This window comes from Pagrus major, chromosome 20, assembly GCF_040436345.1.
Source record: "Pagrus major chromosome 20, Pma_NU_1.0".
NCBI lineage: Eukaryota > Metazoa > Chordata > Actinopteri > Spariformes > Sparidae > Pagrus > Pagrus major.
Window position 1 is genome coordinate 15,354,328 of NC_133234.1, and position 25,900 is coordinate 15,380,227.

Below are 25,900 nucleotides of genomic sequence, written 5' to 3' on the forward strand. Positions count from 1 at the left end.
CACCTTGGCTTTTCAAAGGGACAGGTGATGCTGTGCGGCCATTAAACCAATAGAGACCGAGCTACAGCCACTTGATCCTTGTTATTAGCTTTGCTCTGGTGAGCGTTTCTATGCCAACCACTAATTAAACACCAGTGTAGCAGCTTTTGTCAATGGTAGCCCCATGCACTGGCAGTTGATTGCAACAAACGCTATATTTTTATTGTATGTATCAACGCACTCCTCTGTTGAGCCTGTATACTATCAAGATGTAGTAAAGGTAAGTTAAAAATGACAGTGAGCTATAAAACATTATTAGCGGCATTCTTTAAATACAGGATCCGGTTACTTATAGTACAAGGGTCGGCAATACAAAATACATTCTAAAAATTGCTCCTGTAAAGGGGAGCACCTGCCCTGACGCAGTATCCTGGAACAAGAGGCTGAAACTCTGCCAGCTCCCAGCATGCCCAGTGTAGCAGACAATTTATGAACAATTAACATCTCGCTAGTGTATAATTATTAAAAATTAAAACAACCAAAAATTAAATACTGAGTTAACACATTAAGAAATCTTGTCACTTTTAAGCAAAATGTTGCTGAAAATAAAGGCCTAGATAATGTCTTCTTTAATCAGTAACTGCAGTGTAACACAGACACACATTATTACAACAGTAACAGGTCTAAATGAATACAGTATGTTCTATTGAATCTCCCTAATCAAGTGGAAAAATTAATCTGTTTCATGCCCGGTTGACATCAAAGTGGTCTTCGGAACAAAGCAAACAGCTGGCCTGCCCTCAGTCTTTACTTTGCATGCCTTTGATCAATACCCAGCTAATGAAAACAGCCTCCTGAGCCAGTAATGAGGGATTCAGATTCATGTATTGTACTACATTTAATACATGATTGCCTTTAGAAGGCACAAAGTCCTGCAATCAATATTGAGTAAGACAACGCTACAGCGTGATGTGCTGTTGTCTTGTTCTGTGACCGTGTACACTTTTCAACCACTGAACCGGACACCGGCCTGCTGTCTCCGTCTTTAACACCTTGGAGAGTCTCATTTTGAAGCAGAGGTTAAACTACAACATAATGTTTGCAAGGATAATACTAGAAAGCAGCAGACGCCCTCCTTGTTTATTCCAAAAAGTGTGCTGCCCTCTGGTGGATATGCACAGAAATCATCTGCACTTTTCAAGTAAAATCAGAAGGTGAATTCAGAAGAATTCAGATTCAAGCTTTTTTCCCATAAAAGCTGGAAAAATGTGTCTTTTTACCTTCCCAACAAAGCCGATTTGACAATTGTGGTATCTGATAATAAATAAAATGATTATTTTATGATCAATTATAGAGCAGGAATGAATGTTTGACTAATAGTTTAGTGGATTCAGAGCAAACTAATTGCAACATTTTTGTTTGCAAGTAATTTTTTAAAGCAAAATGGCCCAAAACTTCCCTTTTCCAGCGTCTAAATTTTGAGGATTTGCTGTTTTTCTTGTCTCGTTTATTAATAAACAAGTTACCTTTGGGTTCTGGACTGTTAATTGGACAAAACAGGTCATTTTTAAGACATACGTATTCTTGAGCTTGAGGAAAGAGTGAGAGACATTCACTATTTTCCACATTTTATGGACCAGATGATTAATCAACAAATCTAGAAAGTAATCTACAGATTGACTGATAACAAAAATAATAATTCTTGCAACAATCAATTAATCACTTGACTATTAAATATAAATTATTCTAAAATAATTTACTAATCAATATCCCAAAGATATTCAATTAAAATGACGTAAAATAAAAAAATATTATTATTATTTTTTTAAATGTGTAAATCCTTAATTTTGACAAGACGGAGGCAGTGACTCTTTGTGATCATCTTTTACAATTGCCATTAATTAATTTTTGGCCAATTGACTAGTTTAATAGTCGACTAATTGTCTCAGGACTTTGCTCTAATAACAAAAGGATCACAAGAATGAACAGTCAGACCAGTAATATCACAAAAATGTTATGATGAAACTTCTTACACACACAAACACAGACACCCCACAAGCATGCAGATCACAGAGCAACAGGAAGTTGAACAAGAAGTACACTTTGTCTGCCAAGAATTTCTAATTTCTCATGAAACATAAACCATGACTCAGGCTTCAGCAGTCATACTTGCTCACATTCCAAAAATATTCAGCAATCCATCAAGTCCATCTGCTGCCTAAAATATTCTCTTCTCCACTAGATGGCATCAAAGGCTCACTTTTTATATGTCAATACTCATACCAACTCAAATCAGCTCTCTCCCTTTATCACAGCTATCTATTACATTTTTGTATCACAAGAGAGACGGCATCTTAAAAGTCAAGCTTATCAATTTAGATCAAGAGGTACAGTATATCTGCTCTTGTGTACACTAAAACACATTTTCTTACTCCGTGAAGATCAGAAGCCCTGCTGTGACGTTGCCTTTGGTGAGGCATTTTAATGCTGCTAAACAAAAACAGAAAAAGCAATTAAAACGTAAACTGAACAGCATCCTGTGAGCTTAAGGGTTTAATTTTGGCTAAATCCCTTCTGGTTGACCTCTCAAATTATGAGTCAAAGCGTAAGGAAGGGGAGGTGGCGGGCTATTTTTGCATCGATTGTGTTATTCTTCGAGTGCAACAATAACAGCATCACCCACAACTGCTATATTTAATTTGGGAATATTGTAAATTCCAATCCAGATGTTCTTTTACTAAATCAAACCAAGAGGTGTTAGTGGTGTTAATGGGTTTTCTTCCATATTAAAATATGATTACATGACTGGAGGAGTTCAGAAACAGTGTGTCACATGTTGCAGGCATGTATTTAGAGTGCTGTGAGCAGAGATGCAATGTCACATGAGGGTGATGAAACTGGGAGAGGTCAAAAGAACAGAAAGTTAGTTCGCATGACAGGAAGTTCATATGCATCTAATTGTTTACATTTGGTCCGAACAAGAAAAAAATAAAGTTAATGTTGTGTATTTTAGCTGAAATTCAACAAAATGCCATTAAATAATGCATTCCTGAGGTTATCACCCAAAAAGTGACATAAAAAAGCGATGTTATATTGATCAGGAGTGTGTGTCGATCCATACTGCATTCACCTCAGGAGGTTAAATTCTTGTTTTTCCACTGTTTGTTTTCTTATATGTTGGGTCTTGACCCACAGTTTAACAACCCCAGCCCTGGACCTCTGTAGGGACACTTTACCAGTTTCTGGAGCAGCGCAATTTTCCCACAATATCACAGAGATGCGGGAAGCCTGAGCTAACACACACACACACGCACGCACATTTTAACCCCACGAAGCAAAAAAAAACACCCACGTGCAGTTCTGACACCCTCCTGTCACCCCACGGAAACAAACAGATGGAATGTGTTTCAACAAAAAGTGCCGCAGCTACGCACGCTCCCGTGAAACAGATTCGAGCAGACTCATAAACAGCGATGCAGCTGAGGATGGAGTCACCATGTTTAAAGAGTAGAGAGGTCACATTGTTCAAGATACCATCATTGTGAAAAACAGTACACCTTACAAAGGCATGTTAGATATCTACCGTCCTCCCCCTTTTCTGTGGAGCAGACATCTGACTAAACAAGAGTGTGACACACACACACACATGCGCGCACACACACACACACACACACACACACACACACACACACACACACTAATCTCTGGCTAAGCTGTAACACCCAGCTGGGTGAGAGAGTGGCCTCCTCGGCACATTCCTTTTGTAGTGGTACAACACACAGGGAGAGAACATAAGGGTGATAGACACAAGGTTAAATGAGTGTGACATACATGGAGAGTAAGCATGTGTGAATATGAGTGTGTGTAGCAATTTCTCAAATCATAGTCTAGGATCGAAATCTGAATCCTTTCAGTTTCCTTACTGAATATTTTAGGTAGAGTTAGATATAGAAATTATATATTTGTTTTTTGGCTGTATGACTTTGGACAAAATTTGATCATTTAATGCTATTCTTTCAGGTATTTTACTGTCCTGGAACACAATTAAAGATGGAACCAGTTATCTGAACATATTACTTAAACTGGTAATAGACAGCTTTCTTGCTAACTTATCATTATGCAGCATGCATTGTGATTGCACAATGTAATTGGAGTTAAAGAGTCCAATATTGCCTTATGGGTGTCTGTGGGAGAAAAATTAAAGGAGCGAATGTAGTCGTCTTACCAAGTTATGCTCCAGTTCACAGTTAAGGGTCCTGGGCTGTGGGGAGGGAGTGAAGGAGGGTTTTTTTTGTTTGTTTGTTTGTTTTGTTTGTTGGTTGGTTTTTTTTGTTTTTCTTTCCTTCCTCCCTTGGTTTTGGTTTTGATTGCTGGTTTTGTTAACTGCTGTTTTTTTTGGCTATGTTTGCTAGTATTATATTCGCGTTTTCCAGTTTTGAATAAATAAAACATTTGATCACAAAATGTCCATCAAACATCTTCTGTCGCAAATAAGATCTTTGCTTTACACTGGTACATTCTGTACTATCACAATGATGAAATAAAGTTACTTAAGTTTCGGTTTAGTTACATGCCTTGCCAATTACACACACACACACAAAAAACAATAGCAGGTGTCCTACTGTGGACTGACATATCCTGATGTTGCCCAACTCCAGTTCACCTTGCAAAATCACACATGCCATGCTCGGCCAGTTTTCACAGCCCGGCTTCATCATCATACAGCATTTTTATCCATGGTGCATTACAGTGTACACACAGCAAGTGGCTGGTTGAAAGACATGTAGTGTGTGTGCACTAAAAAGCACCCATTATGTGCGAGGTTGCTCATTATACTATATTTAACTTCCAGCTCTATAATGCCATTTGTTAACTTCTAATAACTGTGTTTGTAATTGTAATTTCATCCACTCCAACCTAATCAGTTTAGCGGTGTTTAACACTGTGTGCGTTTTCATATTACCAATTACCAGTGACTCAAAGATCTATTCAATAGGATCGTAACAAGAAGGAATAGGAGCCTGTTGTCCATGCATGCAGTACAGTATGTGTTTGCATGGCTATCTCTCTCCTTGCAAATATGACGCTCGCTGTCTTATGACCCTAACAAAGAAGCAATTACCTGCAAAGCCAATCATTGCAATTAAGCAATGCAATATCTTGGAGCCGGATATTTGCAGGGCATGTTATCTTAAATGGCTGCCTTTGAAACAGGCACTAATTGGGAGACAAGATTTGAATGTGTTTGCAGACGTTATTACCTGAGCTCATACATAACTGGTCTTAAAACATATTGACCCATTATACAGGCAAGGATATTTAACTAGCAAAGTGCTAGAGGGAATATAGCATTCAGCAGCACAAACAAAAATTAGTTTGAGAACAGCTTCTCGAATATGTCACAGGCTGCATTTTAATCTTATTGTTTGTAACAGCCCAGTTAATATTGGCTGAACGGCAATAACCTGGTACCAAAGCTGGACACAGCGAGCACCACAAGTCATAAAGACATAAGCCACAGCCATATGGATGGTTATCAAGTTTGTTCCACAAAATAAATTGTCATGTTTTCGGTCATTCTCTGTTCATTCACACAGACTGGGTTTGGGACAAAATTAGATTTTGAAAGACATTAAAATTCTCTTACTTTGACATTTCAGTAGCTGGTATTCCCCTTTGATCAACTGCAACCACTGACTGAAGAGGCAATCTGAGTTTTTACTTTTACTAAATAGCATTTTACACACCAACTTCTTCAGTACTCGGACTGCTGAGGACTATCTTTGCCACTTAAACTTGGAAAGCAATCTAACATTAGCACTTTCGAGCTGAAAGAAAAAATTAAAGAGCAATAGAGATATTTTACTCCTTTAATATGATGAGTTGTGTGGTTTGCTACAGCCTCATGTAACCTTACACATAATAACAACAAGAATAATAATAATGATGATGATAACAATATATATGAGGATAAGAGCTCTGTTATTAGGTAAAGTATCTGTATCCGCAGATAATCAAATCGGAACTGAAAAAAGTCTATCAGTGCAAACAAAGATCGTCTGCACAAAAAAAACATTGCTGACAATACATCCAAGATGCAACCCTGTGTGTAAACACCCAAGAAGCATTGCAGTAAGGGACATATTTGATTCACTTTCCCAGCGCTGATATCCCTAGATTTAAAGGTTTTGGCTTTAAATCCAGTTATGACAAGACACACTGAGGGAAAACAGGAAAGCACAGAGTGTCCCTAGAGGGAGTAATGTATTCCTGTCCCGAAAGACTATTTGCATCCTTGCTTATGGGAAGACGATCTATTTACGAGCATCCATCTCTCAGCCCCGCTCCCACTCATCCCAAACTGCTCGGGTAAAAAGTTTAAGTGTCTATGTACACATCTCTACCTGCCTGTGTTTGTGTGTGTGTGCAAGGATGTGCATGGTCACTGACCACTTAGCCTGACAACACCCTGAGATAAATGAAAGCACTCAGCAGGGCTCTAATTGGTAGGCTACACAAAGGCAAATAATAAAATGCTTCTGGTTTCAGAGACTGTTTGATCCCTTTACGCCAGGTGTGTGTTTGAGTGTTTCACCTTTAAACCCTGCACAAAGTAATGAAACACTCCTTTTTTGTTCAACTTCCCAAAAAAAAAAAAGATTGTAGGCACATTGATCAGTGCATAGAGGGAATTAAGAGACATTTATTCTACAAATAACAAATACAATCTAAACAAAGAGGACAGCAGAACATGCTTTTTAGAGAGTTAGTGTTGCTATTAAGGTGCAAAAAAGACAGTATCATGGGTTGGATATGATATAATGTGTTCCCTTTGATTTCATGCATCGTGTCCTCCGATTAAGTATTTGTCTAGCTAACTATAAGACTCTACAACAGTGCTCGGGAAAGGACAAGGAGGAAAATACAGTATTACAAATGAGAGAAAAACAAAAAGAAAGAAATAGAAAGAGAAATATTGTAACATTTAAAAACATTTTATAGCAATTGTGGTTTTCTCTGGATAATGCGTATGAGAGAAGTCTTTTTCCCCCTCCAATTTATAGCCTAATACTTTCCATCATGTCCTTTTTCCACTATCAACTAGAGTAAAAACCTGTATAAAACATAAGTTCATTGCTTTGTCTTGGTCTAAACGTTCTTTTAGTTTCCTCTCTCTCAAATAGTCCATGCCTGATTCCCCCCCACCACCACCCTGTTTCTCACTTTTCCTCCACGGTAGAGTTTCTCCTTTTTCCACTGTTAAAATCTTATTTTCTCCCTCTTTCTCTCCTGGTGTGTCACCCCTCCTCTCTGTCTCTCTCTCTCACTGTTACCCTGCACCAGTCCCTCCATCATATAATCCTGTGTTCTTTGGCTCGCTTCATTAGTTGTAGCAATAAACACACGGGGCCACAGGATACCTCCAGAAAACTCCTCAACATGATTACTGCAGAGTCAGGGTTACATGCCACATATAGGGGGCCTGTGTATTATAAAGTATGGTTGTGTGTGTGTGTGTGTGTGTGTGTGTGTGTGTGTGTGTGTGTGTGTGTGTGTGTGTGTGTGTGTAAAAGACAGAGGGGAGTAGAGACAGAGAGAGACGGTGTTAGAGACTTTTTTGTCTGTTTGGTTTTTAGTGTGGTGGGGCAACCACCCAGGAAATAAAGAATATAAAGCTATGACCATCTCACAGTATGAATGCATGAATTCATTCATACATGCAGGCATACTAAATGCAAATTATGTGATCATTTACAATGTCTGTGTGCTGAATACTGAATACATGCTATTACATAACATCTAAATGGAAAGAAAACATGGTTAAATTCTTTAGTTAAAAGACTATTTAAGATTTTGACTCACATGTCGCATATTTTCTTGTTATTTTATTGTTAAACAGAAGGAATATGTTTCTTCACAATTGCACATTTTAGACATCATGACTCCCTTTTGTTTGCAACGGGAAGTGGTCCTACTTTTTTCATAGTTTTTTATGATCCTGATGACAACTCTGCTTCAACTCTACTTATTCACTGCGGCCCAGTGCTCTCAGAATTTCTCTGGTGACCCCTTACAGGAGTAGCTCAGATGGTGTTTTGACAAGAGAAGTGCTGGCAACTCCCCCGTTTTCAATAGGCTCATTATTAAAGCAGCACTGCCTGGGCTTAACTCAGCCCGTATTTCTACGACCACAAAGGACTCATAAAAACACTTTGGCAAAGTCAGAAACCACACTGCAGTATGCACATGAGTATGTGTAGATTGTGTGTGTTTGTATGGTGTGAGTGTAAAAGCCCTCGTCCACATGTAAGAAACCTTAGACAGCCCCTGGCTCTGTTGTGGCCATGTATGATCTCATAAAACACAAATTCATATCCATGCATATATTATGTGCACATATACAGTTCTCAGGAAAACTGTTCCACACTGTGGAATCCCGTCATAAAAACATAAAGCAATAAAAAATGCGTAGTCAAGCGCCCACATAGAAACTCTTCCTCTTTAAATACCCATGGGGACCGGACTTGAATTAACAATAGTTAGTTAGTTTCTTTTAACAAAAGGGCTAAGCTCTCACTCTTCTTATTATGTTAACTATTAAGATGAAATACAAAGTTGTTACTACAATCACAGTAGTTCTTTTCTGTGGACCAATTTTAGTGTGTTTCTTTTAATTGTGCCATTGCTATTTGCTTTATCTAGCCTCATCAACATAGCTAGCTAACTGGCTAACTTTGTTTCAAGCTTCTGAGGCTCAGCTAAGTACAGACGTGGCGATGAGGCAAATACCCAGTTAAACCCAGCAAAGGGATGTATGTTGGTGGTTATGCGAGATGGTTTTCTCGGCTGTGTGGGATAGGTGGGTCAGGTCAGTGCGACCTCCCAACAACAATGTCATCGCCCATCAATATATTCAACTGTGGACATCTTGATATGCCAATTCAGTAAACAATGCCCAGCCCTAGTGAATCGAACTAGAGCTGCAAACATGAATTGATTTGCCATTCAAAAGAAAATTAATTGCCAACTATTTTGATAATTGTTTAATGGTTTAAGTCATTTCCTAAGCTAAAATGTCAAAATTTGCTGGTTCCAGCTTATATATATATATATATATATATATATATATATATATATATATATATACACATATATAATGATTAACTGCTTTTCTACAATGCTACAATCATAAATGAAAAGAAGTTTTGTTTTGGACTGTTGGTTTGACAAAAAAAGCAATCTTAGGACGTCACTTTGAGTATTTTTCACAATTCGAAAACATATCGAAAATAATAATACTTGCAGCGGCCCTAAATAGAACATGATGCAGTGCGGACCTCCAAGCAACTGGTGTCTAATATTTATCTAATAATAAGCCTACAAATACACAATATATTTTGCTACTACCATCATACAGCAACATCTACACACAGCAGAAAAGTAAAATAGAAATTCAGCATTAAAATACAACAAACTTGCTCTTGTGTAATTCAGTGGTTTTCTATGTCTTCAAAGAAATAGGTTTTGGTTTCCATGTGTTTTGAGTTTTTACAGGAAGAGGGGGAATACGATAACAAAAAACAACAGGACAGCATCCTGTGTGATGCTGCGGATCCCTCGTCCTCACAGTCTCTTATAATGTTTGCACCTCCCACACTGAAAGACATGACTTATGACAGACAAAATGCCTTCTATTGAAAGGCTAAATCGTGTCTGCCAATGTTGCTCAAGTCAAACCGTTCCTGTGAGAGTTTTCTCCTGTTTGTAAAAACACTCTCCTGCTTGGAAACTGGATAATAACACAGTAACGTCCAGCGTCTCTCTCTGTCTGTCTCACCCTTTCTCTTTTCCTCCATCCTCTGTCTCTCTCTGACTTTCTCACTCTGTCTTGCTCATTTACCATCTCTCCAATTTCCATGGCTGTAACTTTAATGCAGATGCCAACTCTGCTCAGTCCATTTACACACACACAGAAGGCTCAGTCATTCAGTCTGTCAGTAATATGGGGAGCAGGACTAACAGAGAATAAATCATTTTTCCGCAGCAGGGGCCTTCCCCGAACAAAGAGCCTGTGTGCATGTGTTTCTTGGGATGTGTGTGTTGGTCTATTAACATACTCCTTGTACAAATTATTCATCTTTCATGCACAACAGGCATAACATTTCAACACAAACACAGAGAAGCAAAAAGCCAAGAGCAATCCTTCTCTATTGAACAAAGAATCAATCAAGCCATAAATACTTTTGTGCCACTGCAGCTAGGAAAAGTATTGCACGTTCTCCTTTTTCTTGTGGCAAAGAAAAGAGAGTTTGAAAAGCAAAACCACATATAACCCCAGTGCCTTATCATCTGTGGAAATTCCACGTCATGTTAGAGCACTTAAAGAAAAAGCACATTATATCTTGAGGCAAAAAGTTGGTGATGTAAGGCCATGAACACCATAACGATTGAACAGTTCCCACTACAACACATTTCCTAAACTTGTAAAAAGGCAACTTAAGAAACAGTTGGCTTAGGATGATTGTGGAAAACATGTTTAATTGTGCTGATTAACACTACAGACTTACAAAAAAATGCTTTTTAGATGCACTGTTTCAGCTCTCCCTTAGCGAGAGCTTGTTAACAGTAGCCTGGGTGTGAAAGATAAACTATCCAAGACCTGAGAATTTCACTTCATTGCTGTCCTGATTCTACTACTTTCAACAACTTCTAATGCAAATTGCTGTATTTAAAACTTTTAAGCTTCAATGTGTAAGATTTAGGGGCAAACAGAATATAATATTCAGAAATGTGTGTGATCATGTGAAACTAAGAATTGTTGTGTGTAAACTTTATATCTATAGATGTTGCACTGCCATGTTTCTACAGTAGCCCAGAATGGACAAACCAAACACCGGCTTTTGCATTTTTCACATTTTTAGCTGCCATCATAAGAGAGGGTGTTCAGTTGATTAAAATCTGGAACCTCACCGCTATAAGCCTCTAAATCCTACACACTGGACCTTTAAGTCTTATAAAATCCATACATGGAGAGTCCGTGTATTTGTTTTCTCACCTGCTGTCGCTTAACTCCAACAAGTCGTAGCATCTCCCTGCAGACACTGAATTCTTCTCCTGCACCACGCATTAAGATTGGCTGTATATCCTTCTTACTCGGTCGCCATATCCTGCAATCAACAACCACCTCCCAGACCTCCTCTGAGATGCGTCCTGATGGCAGTGTCCTGACAATCGCTCTGGTTCCGGTACACACTGACTTGGTTACCTTATGGAAAGAAGAAAAGTATCTTAGCATGTCTCTAAAGCTGTAATGATTATTTGATTAGTTGTCAATTTTGAGTTTGCACTATTATGATAATCGATTCATCTGTTTGAGTAATTTATAAGGAAAATAGGTAAAAATTCCCTGATTCCAGCTTCTTAAATGTGAATATTTTCTAGTGTCTTTACTCCTCTGTGACAGCAAACTGAATATCTTGAGGTTGTGGACAAAACAAGACATTTGTTTTGTCCACAACAAAACAACTAATCGATTAATTGAGAAAATAATCAACAGATTAATCAGCAGTGAAAAGAATCATTAGTTGAAGCCCTATGTCTCTGTCTATTGTTTTGAAGCAAACTATAAATGATGAACAATGTCAAGAGTGATGAAAGGAAACCAATTTTTCTAACATGTTTAAAATATCAACTGAATACAAGTAATCTTGCATATAAATACCTTTTGATTGTTCTTGTAGAAGCGCCTAACCAGGACAGTGGAGCGCTCTTTACGGTTCCTAATAAACTCTGTGTCATCTATGAGACCTTCTCCATTGCCCTCTTCACTGCTACTGCCCCTGTTGCAGTCCCTGGTCAGTCTTGAGGATGATCTCTCATTGTTCCTCTGGGTTGTTGTCATTGTTTCTAGAGATGCCCGTCGTAGGAATAGTTTCTCCAGGGAGGCTTTGGTGACCCTGGGCCTTCGGTTAAGCCTCTCTAAACTTGAGTAGCCGTCTTTGATGTGGTGTCGATGGATGTGTCCATTTTGGTTATGCTGGCGGTGGTTGGGACTGGGAGAACCACAGGGAGATGACGCCAAAGAGCTCGGTTCACTGGACGGACTGCACTGAGATGAGAGGGAAGGTGATGTCTTGAAGAGAAAACATGGAAAATGAAAAACTGCATTAATTGTGTTTCTGCATCTCTTGAATAGGGGAAAGCATTTAATTTACACTGTAAACATTGTAATGTTTTGTCTTTTGCTTAAAAACAAGCATTTAAGAGCACAGAGAACAAATTACAGCCTTGGTGTGGCAGCTAAACGGGTACAATTTGCTACCAACTTCCTCCGTTATTACCTTGTGGAAAGCCAGCATGGACACAGGCAGGCTGCTGCGGCGGATGTGTCGCTGGTTGGGCTGAGAGGGGCTAGAGCTGAGGTGAGGACTGTGAACAGGGCTGGAGCTGGGGCTCGGACTAGATCTGGGGCTGTGGCAACAGTAGATGTTTGGACTGGTGTAAAGGCTAGACATGGTGCAGGAGCAGCGGGTGCTGCCAGTTCTGTTTCTGCCTGCATCCACACCCTCTCCTGAGGTGTCCAGCTGGCAGGGAGATCCCTCTGAACTTTTCCCAGGTATTGGAGCAACTGTGTTAGCTATTCCCTCAATTCTCCTGCCAGCCGACAGCTCTGGATAGAGTTTCTCTTCGGTGCTCAAGAGTTTTGAGCTGCAATCCAAACACTCATATTCCTCATGCAAAGTTGTCCCATTACCGCTGTCACTCGACAACTTCCTGTATAAGAGGAGGGACAGGTTGCTCCGCTGTTTTGAATGCCACAGTTGGTCAGAGCATCGCTGAACTTCCTGGCTGTTTATGACATGTCTGGCTTCCCTGCTGGGTCTGCTCCCAGTAGATGGAGGAAGTGAGGTGTGCTGCGCCAGAACTGCAGCCCCGACCTGTGTCTGATTTTCTTCAGTAGCCATCGTGTCTCCGTGGAGCGTCCCGCTTTATATGTTATTCTGCTGCAGCTTAAAAAATAATTGATGACAGTTAAGCAGACGAAATCTAACCAAACAGCATTTAGAAGGTCTTTAGTTAACATTTAATATTAGAGTACACATATTGACCATTACCTAGTTGCTTATCACCATTTATATTAGATGCATATTGGCTCTTTATTAGCCATTATAAGCATTTACTATTGCCTTATTCTGCATGACCATTTCTACGACTACTCAGCCATTAATGAAGAGTTCCCCTCAATAACCTCCCAATTCCTCCTTATTGATAGTAAGTAATCATTAATAATTATTATTTTAATATGTTTGGCACATGAAGGGTTTTATGAGGTGGTTACCACAAGAAAAGCCATTCCCTCTAAACACAATAATATGATGTATTCTTATGTCACAAAACACAAAACTGCTAAGTACTAACTATTTAGTGTTAATAGTGTCCAAATAACTTTAAATTAAGTCTTTCTGGCTGAGAATACGTCCCATGTCCTGAAGTGAGGTCTTGCTAACATGTGTGTTAGTAAGTGTCAAACTAATAGTGAATTAGTTAATAACCTCGTAGCCGAGAATATGGTCATAAGGCATTAATAAGTTCTTAATACTGACTTATAAAGAGCCAATATGCTACTTATATGCATGCTTTTAAGCAACTACTTAATGGTTAATATGTATACCTTAAAATAAAGTGTTACCGATCTTCATAATTTGGCTCAAGTCCTATTTTATTTATCTCAAATTCAGAGTAGAATTAAATGAAGCATCAGTCAAATACATTTCTCTGAGACCCTTAGTTCCTATCATTTGAGACGTGCCGTCTTATGTCTCAATTAGTGGCTCCATAGAAAGCAGCTGGAGGAAATGAAATTTGCAGAGGAAATGAAATTTGCAGACTTCAAAAGCCATACATTGTGTAAGGTGACAGCATTCTCATGTTTGTGACTGAGTAAATTCAGTCTTTCCTGAACAGAGCATTTGCTCTTCCAGTTGTTCAAAAATCTACTGTTTGAGCCTGAGGCAGGTTGGAGCACCTTGGTTGATTAGTTGAATGAGAAGTGAATTGACTTAAGTAATACAAATGTACCTTTAATCATCAATAACCTATCATCAGTAGTATAAACCTTCTGTATTTTAGTTGAGATGAATATACTTACTTAGACGATGAGAGAGATCCACTTCAGGTCATGCCACACAACAGACCCAAGCTTCTTTTAAAATTTCAGTGTGCCCTCATGGTCAAAGGCCTGTGCTGGGCGAAATAATAACTTGAGCTTCCAGTGACCTCTTAAGTGACTAAGACAGCACGTCCATACAGAGTGTGCTCTGTGTGTGTGTTGTGGAAACACAAGCTTGTGCAGCTGTACAAACCAGCAGATAGAGAACCCACGGTGGCGGCCCTGGAGGACCGAAGAATTTCCTTGATAGTAAGGTTCACAGTGGCAGCTTACAAGGCCATGTGTGTGCCTGTGGGCGCTAGCTCTGATTGGTCCTGACATGTATCTGTGGCGTAGTTATCCATGTGCAGACCCTGTGAGAGACAAAGAGAGAAAACACAGACACCCAATCATTATTTACCTGGTTCTCATGAGTAACTTCCATGGCATCTTTAATTCTTGAAAAAATACATTTACAACTCTCATGCCTTGAAAGCATATTCAAAGAGGACAGGTTGAGACAGGAAGTTTAAGACTGAGTCGCTGACACAGATACAAAGAGAAATTGAAAGACACATGAGAAACACAATTTACTAACTTGAAAATATTTCAGTTTTCTCTCAGTTACTTCTGTGCTTTCTTCTTTCATTACATCAGCTTTCTTATCTATAACTATTCAAATCAAATCACTGCACACAGTGTGAGCCATTGTGAGCGAAACAACTGAAACAACAAATGCTGAATTGAAGCTGGAAGGATCAACTCTTATTTTGCACCCTTCAAAACTGCCAACATTCTTCGGGCAATAAGAATAAAACTATAAACGGAACATTTATCCCTATTTCCTGAGATGATGTATGAGCTGTAGCATGTTCTATGTGCTTTGGTAAAGTTAAATACATGAGGACTATCACCTCTCAGAGGTTGTATTAAATTCTTCAGCAATGTCGTGTCTTGGTTTAATTCCATGGGAAAACCTCAGACACATCACCACCACACAACCACTACCAAAGTACTTATAATTATCAGCAAAGTAACGATAAACACCAGCATTAGATCATGTATAAAGATAATCCACACTGATCCTTAATCATCATAAACTTACATTTTATGAAGAAAAAGAAAAACTATGTTGGAATGGTGCAATGCGACTGGTAGCTTGAAATGAGTTCAATGCCAGCTCTCCATCACATTATGTAACTGTTAAGAAAACTTACAAATAGGGGCACATTGGGGCTTAGGGGTTAAGGCACTAACCATGAAATTAAGCGTCTCTGATTCACATCCGACTGGGAACTTTAGTTGCATGTCATTACCCATCTTCTTCCCCCTTGTTTCCTGTCATCTGCTCACAAACTACCAACAATTAAAGCATTAAAGCAAAGGCCCCGAAAGGTGGGAAGAAATCTTTAAGATTCCTGGAATCCCTATTATTAGGAGTATATGTAACAACATGCTTTGAGGTTGCAATGCAAGTTATAACATACAAACTTTATACAGGCATTGCCACTTTACCTCCGACACAAGCAATTATTATGTAACAAAAAAGTCATTTAAATTTGGAGACAATGTTTTCCTGTTTTCAATCTGATGTCCCCTGGCCCAACTCTCTGTGATTTATAGTTTCCTGATGAACAGATAGATTTACTTGTTTCTACAGGAACAACTGTAGCTGCTATTAGCTAGTTAGCTCAGTTAGCCATGCAGGTAGCAGCTGGCTCTGCTCGGAGCATCAGGGAGTGTTGTTGATTACACTTGCTAGGGCTGGACAATATATCAATATTATATCATTATCGTGATATGAGACTATATATCTTCTTAGATTTTGGATATCATATCCTTACATGGCATAAGTGTTGTATTTCCTGGTTTTAAAGGCTTCATTATGGTAAAGTATATGCTACGTTGTTGCCCAGTCCTCGCATTTATGAAGTGTTTAAATGTGACTTCAAAATATTGGGATATGTCTTGTATGTCGATACTGAAAGACTTTTGATATTGTTCAGCCGTCTTGAAATACAAGACTCTTTAATGAAAGGATATACTTTTCAAAGATGCCAATTATACAAACTCAATAGAATGCCAGTTGGAAAAGAGAAAAAGCAAAGATGCCTGTGAAACTGAACCATCTCTTTTCTCTCTTGTCTTTCATCACACACAGCTCTACAATAAGGGAAAAACCTGATTTACTTTCCCCATCTGTATCAAGCACACTGGTAGACGAATAAATCATAGCTGGTCAGAGACTAGTTATGCGCTCTCCTTGCATGAAATACATCCATAACAGACACACTCACCCACAACATGCACGCATACTAATTGTGTGGTTCTGGTATCGTTACGGTGGCCAGAGATGAATAAATCCAAAAAATGAGTGCCCGAGACCTCATAATTAGAGTGACTACAGCCCTTAATTCCTGCCAAAATGCGTGGGCCACAGTCGGAATGTGGGACCAGCCGAGTGACTACACATTTAGTGTGTCCGTGTGTGTGTGTGTGTGTGTGTGTGTGTGTGTGTGTGTGTGTGTGTGTGTGTGTGTGTGGGAGAGAAATACAAATAGGGAGGATAGATCTCACTGACCCCACCCCCCCACCCCCCCGCACAAACACACACACACACACACACACACACACACACACACATCAAGGTGTCTGTGCTGGATGTCTGCAGCCTCTTTTCAAGGCTCTGTGCTACATTCACACGGACAGAACTTCAGCCAAAGGGATGAAACAAACAAGTGCTCCATTCATAAAAAAACAGTGACAGCTAACCTTCATACAACTTCCTCTACCTTGCAGCTCAGCTGTAGCCTTGTGAGCACACTGATGATTGACGATAGCCTTTGATGATGGGACTTTTAGAGTTAGATCTGTTTGATTTATGCTGTTTTTTTCGATGTCAGAACATTTTTCCACACACCTACAATGGTGCTTTGAACCTACTGATTCCAGCTCTATACCACAGGCAATCATTATTGTTGTACTGGAGCTGCAGAGACCATTTCGAAAGAATGAGCCACTCCTGTAGCAATAAATAGGAGACATGCCAAGATTCAGAATTGTCCAGATACTTATGAACGTCTAGTAAAAACTAAATTTTGGAGTAGGCCAGAGAAGGTGGTTACATGAAGTATTTTTATTCAAAATGGGCTTTAACAATCAATATAATGCAGCTAATAAAAAAAAAAGCTAAACTATTTGATGGAAAACGTTTTTAAGGCTGGTGGAAACTAGAAACAGAATTTGAAGCCTATCATAAAACTATGGGAAGCCAGGGAAGAAGGGTTTGGTTGACATGATATGTGAATAATAAATATCTTTAATGGCCCAATGAACTTTAAAAATATTTTCTTTCCCCTGAATCAGATCAGTTACGTTTATCTTATTTACTGAAAAACAATTAATACCAAACTTAGAGCTGCATAATGTTCTTGATAGATATTACGGTTTGCAACATCATGTAATGTATATTTTAACTGAAAAAAATATTAAAATCAGGATGATGTGACTGATTCACATCATGATTGATTTGTTGGGGTCTGTACCAAACAACGTGTTTCCTTACATCTGGAGAACAAGATTTGTAGTCCAGAACATCTCTGCAGAACTACAGTACTTCATTATAATCAGTGCTGTATAAAGTAGCCAAAAGTCATGCTTGAGTAAAAATAAAGATATCGTATGAAAATATTACTTACTATATTAATAGTAAAAGTCACGCATAAAAATAGTACTTATAAAAATAATAAGTCTTATAGTATCTGATATCAAATGTATCAAAATCAATTTTCTAGGGAAAAAATGAACTTAAGTATAAAAAGTACAAGTAAATAATGCATTTATTTACATGTAAACAAATATTGTATATTATGGATCATCCAATTATCAGATCTGATATTCAGCATTATTCTGATGATTGGAATCAGTGTTGGTTTTTATCTGATTGTCGATAAAACAAGTTAATTTTAATGTGCACTCATTTAGCTCTGATGCAGCATGTAATCTGCAAAGTAAATAGTAACTATTATTACATCAATGTAGTGGATAAAAAGTACTTGCCTCCAAATGTAGTAGAGTGGAAGTATAGAAAATTGATATATTCAAGTAGAATACAACAAGTACCTCAAAATTGTATTTAAGTACAACACAACAACACATGCCAAGGTAAATAATGGATTTCAATGTGTCAGTTGCACAACGTACCTCAGACTGAACCAGCAACACATGGGAGCAGCTTGCCTGGAGCCACATAACTGACTGAGACCAGGCACCTTGACACTGACCTACTGACATGCTGAAGACGTTTTCTTTTAAGACCTCAGATTACAATTTTCTGATTCTTCTGTTCTTCACAATGTTGACAGCCCACAGCGATCCCTAACCGGAAGAATCTCACCTGCATGTGTCACAGTCATCTAACAGGTCCAACCAGATATATCAAAAGTACAACAACCTAAGTCACTACATTTGACACTGTACAGTATCACTCCCTACTGTAGCACCTGTGTTGTTATGATCACTCCTGCTGGATATGAAACTTTAACCTTTTTGCATTTAATCATACATTTTAATCCTCATTTATCCTTCTTTTATATTCAAACTAAGAATAAATAAACATAACAATAATCTACAATTCTGCCAACCTGTGTTTGCATGCCCATATTTCTAATTTCCAGACATCACAAATCAAGTATGGTGTGTAAAACTTGTTATAGGCACCAACCTGTCATTGAGCTCAGGTGTAATTATAAAAGAGAGATGAGCAATCATAGCAGATGCAAGCCATAGCAACAACTACAATTGGGAGGAGCGAGGCAAAACGAAGGTGCAGTAAAAGTAAACATGCTGCAGACAAGACATAATTAAAAACAAGAAAGACATACATTTTCTATTTGTAAACCATCTGTTCATTATCTGCTGCTTCAGGTGATGTTGTGTCTCTACAGATGTTAGCTGTTGCATTAAGGCTTATGTCATCCAAGGACACAAACTGACACATGACACATGATAGGGCATGAGCCTGTGTAATTATGGGTAAGGAGGGTGGTAGTAGCATAACACTCTGATTAACCCGGGCAAGAAGTCACCCACTGTAGCTTTAAATCCTGAAGCCATGTGCCTGTGGGCATGATAGACAGCTGTGCTTGCCATCAAGCTAATTTAAAAACACTCTGAAATTAGCACCAGGATAGCATTTCCACACCGTGGTAGCTTAAAATGGAAGCATGTGGACTTAAAGGTTTGATATAAATGTCCTACAGCTGTTCAGTTAGTGTTTATCTTCATGGCTGTATTTCATTCTCATAAGAAACAGCAGATGAAATGGCAATAAAAAGACAAACACACAGCAGACCTGCTATGAGATTAGTGTTAAAAGGGTGACATTTACAAATAAACTGCTTAATTAAAAAGAATGGTTCCATCTTGGGGGTGAATAAACCTAAAAAAAACAACCATGCAGACACACTAAACACGGTTCAAAGTAGCTCTTGTTATCAGCTGAACTGTGACCCTGTCCGGGAAAGCAAACGGCTCTTTTAGGCTAAATCTCAGCCTTGGGCTACAAACACAGACAGACGCACACACACACACACACACACACACACCCACCCACCCACACGCAGGAAATCAGGTCACACAGTGAGAAGTGCACTGACCAAGAAAACCCTCAATCACTTCTACTTCACTTGTTGTATTATATGTACAATATTGTCCAGCACAAGGCACATGTTATACCATGCATAATTTCCTGGAAAATATCTCAAACGGTGTAAAATCAAATAATATTTTTATGACAATACTTACATTAATGGAAGCAACAAGCCTTATAAATACTCTTGTAAATCAAGAGCTCCATGTATTCCAGCTGATTCAGGATTCCCAATTACTATCTTGTTGTCAATGTCAACTGAGTGAAAGAGACAGGGAGAGCAAAAGAAACAGCGAATGAGACAAGACACAAAGAGTGACATGAGGCATGGGCTTGCCACTGTCAGTCTGCAAGTTCAGCAGCCAATCAGGGTGCGACTCTGAAGTTTGTGCATAATTTATTGACATAAATATTTCACCTTGACAGTCATCTGACTGACAGTTACAACACATGACAGAGACTGCAGTGACACACAGCTGTTTGATTTCAGGGAGTTTTTGTAAATGGCTTTGTGCAAAGCGATGAGTAATTCTTTGTACTCAACTGGGTTCGATACGTTGCCAAGAGTTAGATGAAATGATTGATACAACTGTCATTTCTGTACGGTAAATATGAAGCCATAGAGAGCAGCTGGTTAGTTTAGCTGAAAAAAAGCAGAAAAAAGAGGGACTCAGCTAACCCTTTTCTGTTCAAAGCTAACAAAATCCTCCTACCAGCACCTCTAAAACTCACCAATTTACATGCTAAATCTCATTTTTGTAAGTTACAGTTTTAAACTATCCCAAACAAGCTGGACTATTTGAAAACATGAGGCAATGATTTCTTTCCAAAACTGAAAAGGTTGAACGTGGGCTTGTGTTCTGCTGTAAAAAGCTTGTCTATCTCAGAAAAAGACAAACAAAACTGTGATATCAACTGCCTGCATGACTAAAAAAACTGATAAAACAAGAAGAGACAGTTGTCTGCCCATCTTGCTTTAAAAGAGAACTGTTTGGAACTTTTTTCAATAAGAGCCAACATTACCCGTTCTGCAATAAAGTGTAACACATGTTGATGAAAGCAAAAGGGGATGATCTCAGCACTTCAGACAGTCCTGAAGAGACTGGATATAATCAAAATCAGATGGTTAACAACAGAACACTGTATATTTTTTTTTGTGTTTTAGAGTGTGCGTCAGTGGCTCCCTCATTTATCTCAAAAGGTTATTTCCAAACTGTCATACATCAATTTGAAAGATTATTAACAGAATAATTTGTTTTAGAGCAAAACTCTTCGGTTACACCATGTTATACTAATTTGGCTTTAACATACAGGACATGTAACACTATTCCAGAGTAAAATTTCACTACAGCCATGTACTGGATCCAGGTCCACAACAGTGAAGTTTCCTTTTACCTGTGAGCTCAAGTCAATGTTAAGGCCATCTTACAGCCCTAAAATGAAAATATTAGAGCTATATTAGACAGCTATATCAGTTAGCCGTCAACTGATATTGGCCTATCAAAGGTAGTGTTGTCAAAAATACAGATTATTCAATTCCCACAGTATTGATACACCTGTACCAGCAGCGCTTTCTCGCTCTCTCTATCGACCGCTCTCTCTATCGACCGCTGCAGTGCTTGCATAGCACCACCTCCTCTCATTAACTCAAAGTGCTGTCTTCTCGTCACACACTCATTCGCTCTTTTTTGTTATGGCGTTGTAGCGCATTAAAGATGGCAAGTGCAGAGCCACCCCAACCAGTTGTGGTTGACAAAGAAGTCATAGCAGGCGTGTTGTTTGAAAATACTTTGCATTTGATGCAAATGGACAAGAAAAGGCAAATGATTGAATCATGCCCATATGCAAGCTACAGATCAATGCTCACAAAATGTGCTAATAGAAGGACCAACACACTAACTCTGATCTCTAAAGAATTTTGAGAGGTTGTTGAGATATCCCATTTCAGCCTCATTGAAGCATTCAATAAGACGGCCCAGTAAACTTAAGTTGATGAAGTGTGTTGTTGCCATTTGTAATTCTCAAAGCTAAGCTAGTCCCAACAGAGTTTCAGTTGATAGGGAAATACTTTAGATGTGTAAGTTGGAAACCATTAACATGTTCGCACGAAAGCTAAGCAAATGGATCAAGTCTCAAGGCGGTCATTACTGACTGATTTTCAACTACATCTGACTGATACAGCTCCACAACAGGCCACAGTTGTTTACAAATTGAGGCATTCAACCAGTTATTGAAATTATGGATTTAAAAACAAAATCCACTTGTGTGCAATAACCTTTTGTCTCATGAGCATTCAATCTAAATGAGTAACATTTTGTTTCCATGAGTTTATGTCACAGGACTGGAACAGTTTGTGAACCCCCATCCTAAATCATTGTGTTTTTCCCCTCAACAGGGGGGCCTTCACCCTCACATAAAAGCCTTTTTCTAATGTTCATTCAGGAGGGATTATTTCACAACTCATCCAAACGATGACTCACACCCTGGTATGTGATTAGGTCAAACTTAACACGGAGCGCAGGAGAGTGAAGCCCAATCAGCGGGGTAGAAAGCAGCACTGTGATAGCACTGGTTATAATCTTTGCATTTCTTCTTACTTACTTTGATACTACACAGTGGATGAGCAAAATAAAGAGAGTGAGAGACGTGGAAAATGTTAAAGTGTAAAATGAGAGCTGGATTCAAAGTGAGCTGAAATCCTCCTGAGCCTCCAAAATACTCTGCTAAATACTTCACACACTAAGATTCAGCATTGGATCTTTGGCATTCCAGCAGCATAATAAGCAGGTCAGGGAGAGAAGGAAGGAATCCCCTTTTCTGTTGTGTTGGGGCCACGGAGAAAAAAAGGCATGCCATGTAAGTACAATAGAGTGACGCTCCAACTGGTGTCACCCGACTGCAAAGAAACAGTCACGCAGTGAAAACAGATTTCAATTGCATTATGTTTCCAGACGGAGACACTTTGGTGACGCCAAAAAGGTGACCATTACTAAAACTGTAAAGAATTTGCCAAGAACGTACTTGATGCGGGACACAGATTAGACTTTCATGCATAATTTAAAAAAACTCCTTTCAGAGAGAGAGTCAAAACTAGCCAGAACGGGGAATGAGGGGAAAAAAAACAATCCTGCACAAAGAATACACATGTTAGAGAATTCATGCAACTAAGCAGCAATGATACTTTACTTGGCAGTGATATCTGATGATGTCTTAAAAGCCAGATATAGCTGTTAGATGGAATAGAGAGAAGTAGCATCGTGCGAAAACAACAATAACTAGAATTTTGACAATTTACGCATCATGTTTTTTGGGGAGGTATCCAGACCACAGTGATGACTGAAAGCTTAAAGATTAATGTGAGTCAGGTGGTACAACTTAAGGTAGATACTCAGTTTTGTGGTGCTCTAAGATCCAGGTACAGAAAATCCTGCACAGTTCTTCGGTATAGTAACATACTCTTCATGCAAGGACCCCCCCCTCTCTTTAACACAGAGAAGAAAAGACACATCATATGACTACAATAGAATCACATTCCTTAAACTGGTCACAGTTGAAAAGAAACTGATGAATGCTACCATGCAGTGCAAAGACCTAGATAAAGGGAGAGGTCAGTGCAGCTGGGAAGTAAAAACTAATCTTTATGTGCTTTAGAATATAAGGTTACAACTGATTACATCATGCAATGATTTTTGCATGATTGTCAAAATGACTGCCGCGTATCAGAGAGAACACTGGACCAGACCCCTTCTGTTTCAACACAACCCACTGAGTCACAACCCCGCCAACGCTTGATCTGTATTCAGAAAAATCAACCTCTAATTTTTAAAAAAGCTTTAATCATCAGACATTAACTGTAAATTGCAGATTTTCTTCATCTTACTTACACTTAAAAGGTCAAACATAAACAACAAACTTCCAATACGAGAATAGGATGTGATATTTTAATCCTATATACCGCTGTTGAATTACTTTTTACAACAGGAACATCTAAATAGTGCCTTGAATCCCAACCTCATTCAAGTCTGAGCAAATTTAAAGAGCTCCAATTGGCCTGAACCCATTGGGTCGAACCCAGTCAGCTTTGGGCAGAGAATCACAGTTTAAGTGGTTAAGAACTGATGGAAAACTGCTTTCCATTTGCTGCACTGTAAATTCAGTGAAGAAACCTGAAGCTGAATGGAATCTGTAGTTTATCCATAACCAGAGCAACAGGACGGTATCCCCCTTATTATGAGAATTTAAAGCATGTATTATCCTTCACTTGAGGGGAGTATTATTAAATGTTTGAGGTGGGATCCGAAATGAGTCACATGCCAGTTTCTGGTGGGTCCCCACATCACAAAGCTGTTGGTCATGTTTATATTAGTCATGGTCACATAATGTGGCCAAATTGGCAACTTTTCTTTAATAAATAAGTTTGAGCGGCCTCATTTTGGCACCCTAGACAGCACATTTTTTAATCATAGAGACTGACAGCTGATTCATCTGAAGAGGTGGTGTGAGCCTACATGCTCTGAGAATCTTTAACACTCTGATCTGTCAGGAACGATCAAGGCTAAGGACTAAAACATCTTTGATTCATGAAGGTTTTATCAAACCGGCCACCAGGAGAGCTCATAAATACTTAAACAACTACAAGGAGAGGAGGGGAATACCAAGGATTCAAGTGAGAGAAAACTGTCCATCTTTCCATTACCAAATCACTATGGATGGATCCAAACAGAAAAAAAAAAGAAAAGAGAAAAAAGGACAAAATATCAACCTGCAATCCTGGGCAGGTTACCTTCTTTCTCAACAGTCTCCCTCTGCCAGTAATAAAGTGAGAGGCTGGTTACAGTGGGAGCAGCGCTGCAAACAGAACAGACTTTTCATGCGAGCGACCTGGAGAACATATGGCTTTGATTAGAGGGCAGGGCAGACACTCCAGTGGAAACTGCACAGAAAGAGCGAGAGAGAGGCTCTGCGTGTGTGTGTGTGTGTGTGTGTGTGTGTGTGTGTGTGTGTGTGTGCGTGCATTAGTGTAACAACAGAGGGAGAGGGCTGACTCAAGAAGGGGTGACTGTATTTTCACAGTGGATGAGTGTGTGAACGGTAGTGTGTGTGTGTGTATGTGTGTGTGTGTGTGTGTGTGTGCGTGCGTGCGTGCGTGCATTCGTTAACAAAGAGAAAAAAGACGACTCAAAAGGGGAGACTGCTGAACTTGAATAATAGAATGAAACGAGTGCCAGTATTTGTGAATGTGTGTGTCTGTAACAACAGAAAAAGCGTTAAGGCGGCATAACAAAAGTGAACCACGCCAGTAGAGATGATGAGGAGCCGTGTTCATACTGCACTTTGCATATGGTGCAAAACCTTCACTGTGACCTGGTGGCCGGTCGTTAAAAGGTTTTTCAAACAACAAACAAAATGTCTCTGTTGATTCAAATCAAATGAAACGGTTTGTGCAATCAGCTTTTTTTTTGTTTTTGGAAACAAATTTCATGAAATATTTATTCTCATTAGCCTCTTAACCAATCAATTCCCAGCTGCTGTCCAGGCATCGTCAAAATATGTTCATATCAGAGAGTTCAAGCTGAGGGAAATCTGGTTTCAACACTGAAGCCAGACACTGTATTTCTAACATCTGACTTATCTGGATGATTACATCCAGTAATTGCTGTGTTCAGTGTTTTTCCCTTGGCCTGAAATCTAATCATGTTCACACATGTTGTCTGCAGGCAAGATGGCGTGAAATGCATAAGTATGTATTATTGTTAATAGCTAAAATGGATATTTCTTTGACTGTAAGTGCAGAAATTTAGTCACATCGTCTTTATCAACGTCTTTGAACATATCAAATGGTAGCTTTAGACTTTAGCTCAATTAAAAGTGGCAGCAAACATATCAAATATCAAAGAAAAGATACATATTGTATTCAAAGCCCAAATATCAGAAACACAGTTATGACAGGAAAGTATGTTGCTTAAATCAAAGACAAGAACGAAGATGAACATGCATGCTCAATTACAAAGACAACGCAGTACATATTCCTGCCACCAGTTTCATGTTGATCGACCGGTGGATGTAAAACAAAAATAAGCAGCAATGCACCAGAAAAAGGCCAGATAAGAAAAGGAATGTTA

At 39.0% G+C, this 25,900-nt stretch overlaps 1 protein-coding gene across 1 annotated transcript in view; it reads right to left on the minus strand.

Annotated features, from left to right (window-relative positions):
- plce1 (phospholipase C, epsilon 1) overlaps window positions 1–20,003 on the minus strand; it is a 78,056-nt gene extending 58,053 nt beyond the window's left edge. Inside the window, exons 1-6 of the mRNA XM_073489493.1 lie at window positions 19,934–20,003; window positions 14,343–14,502; window positions 14,129–14,218; window positions 12,321–12,989; window positions 11,702–12,112; window positions 11,036–11,245 (exon numbers count right to left, since the gene is read on the minus strand). Of these exons, the coding sequence (XP_073345594.1) occupies window positions 11,036–11,245; window positions 11,702–12,112; window positions 12,321–12,944 (1,245 nt within the window). The 5' untranslated portion in view covers window positions 12,945–12,989; window positions 14,129–14,218; window positions 14,343–14,502; window positions 19,934–20,003. The remainder of the gene's footprint in view (window positions 1–11,035; window positions 11,246–11,701; window positions 12,113–12,320; window positions 12,990–14,128; window positions 14,219–14,342; window positions 14,503–19,933) is intronic.
- Window positions 20,004–25,900: the final 5,897 nt, after the last annotated feature.